The following is a 10,671-nucleotide window of genomic DNA, read 5'->3' as shown; positions in this document are numbered from 1 at the left end:
GCTGACTGCTGAGTTTTGCCTCCTCCTCCCTCAGTAGGGTCACCAGTTTTCACAAGGCACATGGGGGCCTCTCTCCCTCCAAAACTGGCTAAAAAATGAATAGGAATGACCAAAAAGAGGAAAGTGGAGGGCACTGTCGGGTAGGTACATTTTCTTAGGAAAACTAGTAGAAATGAGATTCCTCATGGGTGTCCATTTGCATAATTCCCCTGAAGTCTCTTCAGTCACACTGGTTTATATCAGCAGGAGCATAAATATTTAAGAATTTCAAACCTCTTGTTGAAGGCACATAAGGACAGTTTGAGATTTACAAGAGCAAAGGAATGAAACAAGCGGCTTCGCATTTTTCGTGACTCAGTCCCTCCAACTCTGCCCGTGCTTTGGAGCCCCAGAGCACGTATAGACTTTTACCATTGCGCCAGCTCTTATTGTTAACCATTTTCCAGGAGTTTAGAACTGGATCTACAACTCTGCGTTAAACTGAACGTGATAATTTTCTGACAGATCCTGTCTAGGTTGGCAGTCTTCAGCTCCTAGTAGAACTTGTTGAGCTTTGCCTAAATATAGCTGAGACCAAGGTACACTCTGTCCATTTGAGGGTGGAATCTGTGGTGGCATAGCTCTGTGGATGGAAATACTCTTACGCCCCTTCTGTGCTTTATATAATAATAATAATAATAACAGTATTTCTTTGTTTTCTGATTTTTGCCCCTAATCTTTCTCTTCACTCAATTCTTATTTGCCATATATTATACCAGTGTAAATCTTCACTGTTACATACATACACACACAGAATTTTGTTCAACATAAAGTTTCAGAAAGACCTAGAAATTGTGTGATGTGCTATTACTATTTTTAAATACTAACTTTAAGTTTTCACTAGTGACCACATTCTTAACTGCTTTGTGTCTAGTGAGAGATTGGGGTAGACGGGGAATGGGTGCTGAAGCAATACAAGAAATAAGGCTTTATTCACAGTATGAAATAAACCTCTAGGAGGTATTATTTGCCTTTCTAAAGTTGTTGAAAGATTATTATTATCTCTTTTTACCTTTCAGCAAAATGATGGTCCAACACTCAGGCCAGGTATCTGCACTGGAAGTCAGCGCCTCCGCAATTGTTCCCACTTTGTCCCCTGCAGGGTCACTGGGGTTTGATGATTTCACAAATTTAACCCCCCTGGTGAAAGAGGAACTGAGGTTTGCCATTCAGAACAAGCGTCAGTCGCACAGGATGTCCTCTGCATTGGACACAGTGACAGTTTCTGAAAGGCCAGTTGAAACATCAGTGATGAAAACAGAGGTATGGCTCTTTAAATAGCATTTTGGTGTGAATGGTTAATTCTCTAATAATGTTTCACCACCAGTAATTATATCAGCTCCAGATAACCCTCTCCACTGTACCTGATCCTTCCAAGCCTGCTGCTTGGCTTTCTGTTAAGTGCTTCTGGGAAACCCTCTGGTAATTCCCATTTTCATGGGAAATTTTTTTTCCCTTTGGATATTTAATTTTTAACTATGGATTGAGGTCAATGTTTTACAGTGATCAGAGCAAGCACTAATCTGGTTTCCCTGCCTGCTTGTGCCTGAACTTGGAATAAGTCACTGATGAAGTTTTATTTCACTGAAGACAGTCCAGTAGGACCCATGTGGACTAAACTAAGATAGACACAGCTGTGCTATGTCCACACTAGGTTTTTTACTTTAAGATAATAATCTCCACGAAAAACATCTCTTATAAAGTGGAGAAATAGCTTAAGTTAGGGAAATAGCTACACCTCAGTCCGAGCCTCCACAGGAAACAAGCTAAAGCTTGAAGGAGCGTGTAAATACCCCCTTTTGGGCACTGCCTTCAGTTTGCCGAACTCTTGCTGCCTCTTTCACGACACATCCTCTGCTCTGCCCCCCGTGCCCCTCACTCCTTCTCCTCCTCCTTGGGAAACCGAGGAAAGATGGAGGTGTGGGAGCCAGCCTGCGGAGACACTCCGCAAGTATTTTGAGTACCGCTGATTTAGAATGGGCCATCACACGGATTACACCCATCCAAGCTCCAGTCAGGTTTTTATTGACGATTCTAATGGAGTTACTAACGTTTTGCTGTATGGCAGGCAAGGTCAGAGTTACATTCTTATGTAAGCCATGATGTGAGCACTGACAATATCATCTGCTTTGTTTTAAAAAATGCCAGAGTTATCAAAATACAGGTCATGCATTTACGACACCTAACAGATTGTGTCTATCTGTTTTTATGGGATAGTTTTCTCCTGAAGAGGATGAAAGAAAAAAGCGAAGAAGAGAAAGGAACAAAATTGCTGCTGCAAAGTGCCGAAACAAAAAGAAGGAAAAAACGGAATGTTTGCAGAAAGTAAGTGACTGGCCCAAATTGTTTTTAATCTGTCATTCTGCCAGGATCCAATCAGATAGCATGGGGTACGGTCATAGGAGGAAGTACAGGAAGATGTCCCTCAAAACACTGCAAACCCTTCAAAACATTTGTTATAAAAAAATTGAACATGCTATGTATTAAACCCAACCTGGTAAAACTGGAAAAAGTGAAAGCACGGTAGGCATGAAAAAAGATTATTTAAACGTGTACAAGGACCACAAACAAGCAAAATCTCATTTCATACAATAGTCATTCTGGAGAACACAGCACACAAACACCAAGTGGTTTCTGACGGCTTTATGAGTAGCACAGTATCTCAGCCCTGAATCCCTGTCCTAAGACCCCAGCTGAGCCGTCCCCTGCCCTGCCACGGTTCACAGCTACATTGCGGCAGCACCCGGCCTGCCTTTATTCCTGTATCGAGGAGCGGGGTGGGGGGGAAGTGCTGTCCTCACTTTGTTAGATTAACATGGGTTTACAGATACGTGACATGATGTTCCGGGGAGTTAATAAGAAGCGCAGATAGTCAATTTTTGACTCTAGCAGTTCAGACTAATTTTGCAGAAGATAACCATGATGCTTTGGACACCTGACATTGTAAGTGACTACAAGTCTGAATTTGGCTTTTCAAACTTCTGTTACACTACTCCAGAAGCCAAAGAAGACAACTGGCAGTCTGGCTTTCAGACCGTTATCGGCTGAGGGATGTATAGTTACCTCATTACAGGAGACTAAAGACATGCAAGTTCTTTCTCTGCTAGCCATATGCTTTCCTTCCAATAGGAGACCACAAGTATCAGGTAAACATCGCGATTAACTATTTAAACCACTCTGTCTAACAGTTGTGTCTGTCCTTTGTGACTAGGAATCAGAAAAGCTGGAAACTATCAACGCAGAATTAAAAGCCCAGATTGAAGAGCTAAAGAATGAGAAGCAGCACTTGATATACATGCTAAATCTTCACAGGCCCACTTGTATAGTTCGGGCGCAAAACGGAAGGACACCTGAAGATGAAAGGAATCTTTTTATTCAACAGATCAAAGAAGGCACGTTACAAGGCTAAGTGATATGTCAAACATGGAAATATTTACAGTGTTTTTAACAACTACCAGAGTCCATGGAGGGTCTGACATGATGTGTAGAATTCTATTAGTCAAGAGCCTTTAGGAAGGGCAGATTGCTTTAAGTGGAAAGAATCATTTTGGTGTCACAGTGATTCTTCCCTTTGGAAGATCTGGTCTCAATCAAACTGAAGAGTCTCCTGCCTCAAATATAGGTTTTGCACCTGTCATACTTGCTGCTCCTAGGAGCTACAGACAACAGCTTCAGAAGATTTAGCTCTCTGCTAGCATACAGTATCTGCACTCACAGCGTTTGTGCTAGAACACTATGCCTTCGGACGATGCACGTGGTACAGACAGCTGTGCTGGATGGACACTACTGCTCTTGCTGCTGGTGGGAAAAGCAGTCTGAGAGTATTCTTAAAGTTTCAAAGTTTCCAGGAGGATGGTTTCTGGCAGAATGTACTGATATGTAATGTTTCATTCTAACCTAACACACACACAAAGCCTTTAGTACCAACTAAGCTTTGTCATTTTTTTTTCACAACATTTCTGTGGGGTTTTTTTTTTCCCTATAACTCATCTCAGAGACTGAATTTGAAGAGCCTAGTAGAGGTGACAAAAATATTTCTTGCAAAAGGTCCATGTAACCAAGTTATTTTGTGATCTGGAACCCCACCTACTATCCTTTGGGATCTACAATTTTTCCTTGAATTGCGGGAGAGCAGCTTCTTCCACCAGGTGGTGACTTGGTGAATTGGACCCACTGGCAAGCAGCAGCCGAGGAGGGATATCCATACAGGATCCGCCGGAGGGAAGAACCGCGGGACCGAATCCCAGGCTCACGCTTTGTAAAAAGTGTTTTGTTTTGTTTTCAAATGTAGGGTCTGATCCTACAAGCCTTAACTGATGCTGTTAACCCTCACTCACAGAAGAGGTTCCAAGGACTGCAGTGGGTCTGCTTATGCAGGGAGCTCTTTTAGGCATAGGAGCTTGACAAAGCTTTTTCCATCCTGGTTGGGATTACTTCCTTTTACCGGGTGATTCAGAGGGGAAAATTATGACTGCAGCTACTTTGATTTTACATTTGAGTGGCAACTACAGTCAATAGAAGTGTTACTTTAGATTCTAAAGGAAGCAAGAGTTTTGCTGTAGTGAGTAATTGTTTTTATTTTTTATTAAATACTAACCGTAGATGTTTTTGAACCGGTAGAAGAGCTGCTGGGCAAAACAGTTGGAGTTATGAGTGTTTAAATTCTGATGTTTCTGTGAAATTCTCAGATTGTTTAATCCAATAAAATATATCCTTACAATTTTTTGTAAAAGAAAACATTATCTTTATTTATCACTAATATCGTGAGTACGGTTAATAAATACTGCGAGCAAGATAAAACTGAACACACCAGTGTTGCGCTGTCTTTTTGCTTTTATCTCTTGGTGTTTAATATTATATATTCCTAAACTTCACCAGCTGTATTTGAGGCACCGCTACTGAAAACGCTCATCCCTCATCTTTTACACGGATGAGGCACCGGAGTATCTTGAACAATTAGGGGCAGACATTATGCCTTCCAAAATTCTGTACCTCTGTCAGCGGTGTCTGGCTGTTCAGTGTCACAATTTAAGGGAGCGGACCGTGAGAATGGAGCTTACAGTACATAATATTTTACACCAGCTACGCAGTGTTGAAATTGTGTATTTGTTGTAAAGGCTAAACTTAAAGATACCTCAGTCATAAGCTTCCTACCCAGCAAGTCCTGGATGAGTCTATCAGATATCATACCTGATCCTTATACGATTGTTATATTCTGCAACAGAACTTTCTGGTACATTTTCCTAAGAGCTGGATATATTGTAATGTCCTATATCGCGTTTTAAAGATATGTACTTCGTGTATCTGAAAAGTGAATGTATTACAGAGACGACGTACAAGGTCCAATTCTGTCCTGGGGATCTGTTATCTTTCTCTGTGTTTGGAGGAGATTCCATTGACTTCATTGAGAGCTTTGTTCGTGTCCTGTAGGCAGAGTCTGGGGTCTCTTCTCTGGCTTAGGGGGCAAGTTCCACACAGAACTGGGCCAGTTGTTTATCAGACAAAGATAGACATGAAGAGTGTTACAACAGACCTGTCCAACGATGTTCATTGGTATTTGATGTTACGCAGAACTACAAAACCAAGTCAGCGTGCTGGTATCGTACACCTTGGCTTTGCCTTTTGCACATCAAATACCAGCAGACAAACCTGTTTGCTTCCCATCCTGTTCTAAAGCGTTCCCGCAGAGACGAGCGTGTAATGACACAATTCATGCGTCTCCCTGCGGGAATTCGTGTGGTTTGCTTTTAACCATATCACCGGTGACGCAGGCGTCATGCTTTTGTTGCTTGATGTTATTTACTTCACATGCCAAATGTTAATACGGTACCACTACTATTGTCAGGAAAGTCTATTTTTATTTCTTTATATTTGCAATCACAGCTGCTTTTTACTGCCTTCGTATGTGTGTGTCTGCACGCGACTCTAGAAATGATGGTACTCAAGTTCATTTGACTGTGCCCAGGAGCAGTACGTTGCATGAGTTTTCTAGACAAATACTTTATTCAGGAGAACCCTTAAAATGCATTAATTAAAAGCAGCTTGTTTTCTATTCTCAAGTTTGTTTTGATACTTTAATAAAAAAGAATTAATATATGTTTATTCACGTGTCATTTAATTCATTTGACGGTTCAAGGCCCAGGAACAGCTTCATTTTCAGACAACACTGAGATATTAAAAAGCAAACACTTTTTATAGGTTTGCAACAATGAGCGCCTTATAAAGTGAAATGGGTACTGTTCACTGCTTGTGAAGGCATAAACAAAGCCTTGTTATTACAAGATTGATCAAGAATTCCAGGCTAATTTCTTATTTGTGGCCTCGGGCTTAGATTAAAGGAACTGGGACAGAACTCCTGAACCTTCCCTAACTGTGCAGCTGCCCAGCTGATAGTTATTTCAGCTTTCGGATTACCTAATGGCTTTAATGCTTTTGCTGCCGTGAAGCTTGAATATTTATAGATTGCTTTCTGTGGTTACACAGAAGATACTCAAGTAGTGTAGCGTGGTTGGGGCGTTGGGTTTTTTACTCTCTGTGTATCTGTGTGTTGGGGTGGGTGTGGGCATGGAGAAGCATGAGGAAAGATGAACAAAATGTTCTGTCCTGCCTTTCCAAAACTAAGTATCTACACCCAGACAGAAGTCCCTGTGTTTTGACAGCCGGCAATGAGGACAAAACTTCTGGCTTCAATCCTTTGCAAGCAGTTGTAACACAGAGGTCAGGGAGAAGGCCAGGAGGCTCCAGAGACTAGGAAACTCATTGCACTATTGCAAAATCTAGTTAAAAATATCAGCTGGGAGGAAGAGCTAGGCTACTACGAGCTTGGCAACATCAACTGCTTACTTTCCTTACTGGTACAACCATTGACGAATGTGTCCCAATACTCACCCTTCCGCGCGTTCTCCTGTAGCTGCTGTCAGATCTCGCTTTCAAACACCCGATTCCCTTCCCATTTGGTAAATGTATAAATAATCTGTCTGGGCTTCTCTACAAAAGCCTCACCAACAAAATGAGGGCTATGGATTCCTAAACTGGTATTTTATAATATTTTCTTTACATGGTAAGAGTTAAAACCATGAAACCAGCACTGGGCTCTGTGACACACTCCTAACAGCATACTTGATATTCCTTGAACAAAATAACGCATCGTCTCTTCTTAGGTCTTGTTTTAGACACCAGATCCGTGTGTGTATGGGCCCATGAAGACCTTAAAACATGCTGGGCTTTGCACTGATGTTAACAAGGAGCATCTTCTGCTTTCTTCTAGCTCTTCCCTTGCTGTAAATGAGTAAATAACAGTATCGAAGGTAGGCAGAGCCAGTGATTTATGCTAGGTTGGAAACATGTCATGAAACCGAATGGTAGCAAATCTAAATTTACAGTAATTTTTCTACCTGGGCCCATTAGAATTTGAAGTCATTGATGAAGGGGATGGTTTTTTGAAATACTGTCTCTTAGTTTCTTTGCAAAAGAAACTGAATGATTTATAAGAAATGAAACCGAAACAGTACAGTTGTTAGGAGCAAAAGAATTTTTAAAATGAAAACTACGTCATCTTAAAAAATCGTAAATCCCGAATGACAGCTGTATCTTGCACCCATTTTTCTTGTGGTTATTTTTTTTTTGTTTGGTTAGTTTGGGGTTTTTTCCGCCCCCTTTCAGCAGAACACTGGACTGGGTACAAGACTCGTTCACACTGGCCAGTGCCATGTTTCTGTGTTTGCCCAGTGCCCCCAACTGGAAACCCGGAGAATCACATGATTAAAACATGCGATTTGTCTAAGTACTTGGTAACATTCTGCATCAGTCTGTAAAACACAAACATAATATTTTCATTACTATAGCAGACATCATTCCCTTAAAAAAACCCAACACTCTGTCTTAACTAAACTATTAAAAAATTCCTGTTAATGTTCATTTCCATTTAGTGGACGCTGAATCAGAACTGCTGACTTTAGCGATAAGAATTTAGTTATTCTAAGGATAAGAATTAGTTATTTACTAATTTCCAGTGCTATTAGATCTTCAGAGCCATCACAGTTAAAGGACAGTACACTGGAGTCTCTTCTTGACACGGCATCGGTTCTGGCTGCACATCTTCACCATTGCTGACAGTGATGCATGAACCAAAAAAAAAAACCCAACCCCAATGATTTTCAGACTCCAAGCAACATGTGCTAGAGCTGACATTCAGCAAAATTATTAGACTTGTGAAATGAATAAATAGAAAATGGAAACCATCTGAGAGTGGAAGCTGCAATCCTTCTGCTTTTGAGAGTTTAGCAACTTCGTATTTGTAGACTCCACACAAACAGCTGGTGCCCCACCGTGCCCACTTGGCGGTGGGTACACCCGCGCAGCAAATAGTGGTGTAGCACAGCAGTATTTTTATATAAGCTAGCTCAGTGCTGGGAACATCCCGGTGATGACAGCGAGAAACTCAGCGCGGACTAATTGATGCCACTGCGAGGACGAGCTCTGTGCAGCCAGAGGACAGGCTGCTACTGGCGTCTGAGGTAGCTCACGCAAAGCCAGCTCGGATATCGTTCAGCTCCTCAGGTTAGCGTCGGTCACACAGCTGCCCGCATTCCCAACTACACAGCTCCGCTAGTTCGGACCAAAGGTCCCCCCAGCCCAGTTCTCTTTCTACAGCAGTGATCAAAAGCAGCTGTCCAAGGAAGACTAAAACCAGGGCAAATGTCCTTCCTCTGGTGCTTTCCCACACTCCAACGGCTTCCAGCTTGTGAGTCACACAGGCTTGATGTGATTTCTTTAGGTAGCAGCCTTCCATAGATCTTTGTCTCAAGTATTTGACCAGTTTCTCATCCACACTACTGGCACCTGCAGTAACTTTTGGGGGCAGGTTCCATAGGGCTCTCACGACTTCGAAGAAGAAAAGAGTGCCTTTCCTTTTGACCCTGTTCTGAATTTAATTTTACAAAAGCCATGCTGACTTTTTTCAAGCAGACCGTATTTATGTAGGTACCTACCTCCTATCTTGGAGGAGTGAACACCTCTCCATCCTCTCCATGCCACATGAGTTTATAGTTTGCTGTGCTGTTTCTTTCCCAGAAGAAAGAGTCCCAACCTCTCCAGTCCATTTGGGGGTGGGGGGGGGAGGTTGGTAGCCATTTTACATCCTTGAGAATTCCTGTTACCCAGTTTTTCTGGGAAAATAATGACTTTTCCAGTAGTTAAAGGTAAAATGACCGTAACTGCACCACAGGTGAGGTCAAGCCATGGCTCAATATAGCCAGATCCTGTCCACTGCCCCTTTCCTAATAATTACAGAAATTAGGGATCCATTTTTGATGACTGCCAGCCATTATGTCTGACCCAATGCAAGTATCTACCATAACCCCCAAGTCTCCCTCCTGAGTACTAGTACGCTCAAGCCAAACATCTCATATATGGTGCCAGGATTGATATTCCAGCATTACCATGTGTTTACCCGCATTGAATTTTATCTGCCACGTTAATTAATTTCCAAACTAAGTATAAAGTCTTCCTGCAAATCTTCTTAAACTGCCCTTCGCCTTTCTATCCTGAGGAATTTTGTACCATCATCAACTTTCTTGCTACACTGCTCACCCTCTCACCAGATCCCTTATGAAAATGTTGAGCTGCACAGGACCCAGTACAGGTTCCTGTCAACTCCACTGGATGACCTGCCCCAGCAAGAGACTTTATAATTTACTCCCACTCCCTTTTCTACCCTTTAATCAAGTGCTTATGCATGCATATACATTTTCTCTAGTCACAGCTATCCTGTTTCTTAAAAAAAAATAAATCTCTGGGGAAGGAATTTACTGAAATCTCTGGAAGTGTCCGTAAACTACATTTACTGAACCTCCCTGATCCACACATCTGTTGACCCTTTCAGGGAACTCCAGATGTGTCTACGTCTGAACTTAATTTTACAAAAGCCATGCTGACTCTTTTCAAGCAGGCTGTATTTATGTAGGTACCTACCGATTCATAGTTCTTTTATCTTAATTCCCATTAATTTGCCTGCCAGATCACAGGCCTGTAGCTCCTTAGAATAGTTCCTGGAACCTTCTGTAAAGATCGGCAGCACATTTGCCACACTCCAGCCATGAGATACCAAGGAAGATTAAAGTCAGAGTGACAGTGAGAGAGTTACACATTATTTTTAGTATTTCAGCAATTTTTGCTTTCCATTTCTTTGAGCTTTTCAGAGAAAATGCAGTTCTCTAAAATTCCACCCATAGTCACTTCAGCTTTGGACAGATCCTCTGCTGGTTTACTCCCCTTTGGCCCACCCTGAAGAGGGTGCTGTCTGGGAAATGACCTCTATTTCTTCAGCTTCTCAACTCTGAGCATCATGATTTTTCCTCAATTATAAAGTAGTACAATATTTAAAATTGTCTAACAATAGCCTTAAATTATAAAAATTAAAATAAATTTAAAAGCTCTAGCAGTGCCATTCTTCCATCCCAAGAAAAATAAAATCCCACTTGAAGACTGGGTTTGTGCATCTTCACAAGACTTGCTCAAAATTGTGCCGAGTCACCAGAAAGCTACTGAATAGAAAGGTAAATTTTATTGCCATGCAATTACCACTTTCATTCAGGTAAAAATCACCCCAGACACCTATAATAAATGGCACGC

At 41.7% G+C, this 10,671-nt stretch overlaps 1 protein-coding gene across 2 annotated transcripts; it reads left to right on the top strand.

Moving 5' to 3' along the window:
* The first annotated feature begins 1,062 nt into the window (after positions 1-1,062).
* On the top strand, positions 1,063-3,931 carry ATF3 (activating transcription factor 3). Of its 2 annotated transcripts, XM_010139149.1 has the most exons (5): positions 1,063-1,101; position 1,142; positions 1,190-1,302; positions 2,257-2,364; positions 3,251-3,931. In XM_010139149.1, exons 1-5 carry the CDS (start codon positions 1,063-1,065, stop codon positions 3,446-3,448), a joined length of 459 nt encoding a protein of 152 aa, XP_010137451.1. In that variant the 3' UTR covers positions 3,449-3,931. The 2 variants fall into 2 exon arrangements, with proteins under 2 accessions (XP_010137451.1, XP_010137450.1); XM_010139148.1 differs by having other exon boundaries at positions 1,063-1,302.
* The last annotated feature ends 6,740 nt before the right edge of the window (positions 3,932-10,671 follow it).

This window comes from Buceros rhinoceros, unplaced genomic scaffold, assembly GCF_000710305.1.
Source record: "Buceros rhinoceros silvestris isolate BGI_N320 unplaced genomic scaffold, ASM71030v1 scaffold40176, whole genome shotgun sequence".
NCBI lineage: Eukaryota > Metazoa > Chordata > Aves > Bucerotiformes > Bucerotidae > Buceros > Buceros rhinoceros.
This window is presented reverse-complemented; position numbering and strand designations above follow the sequence as displayed.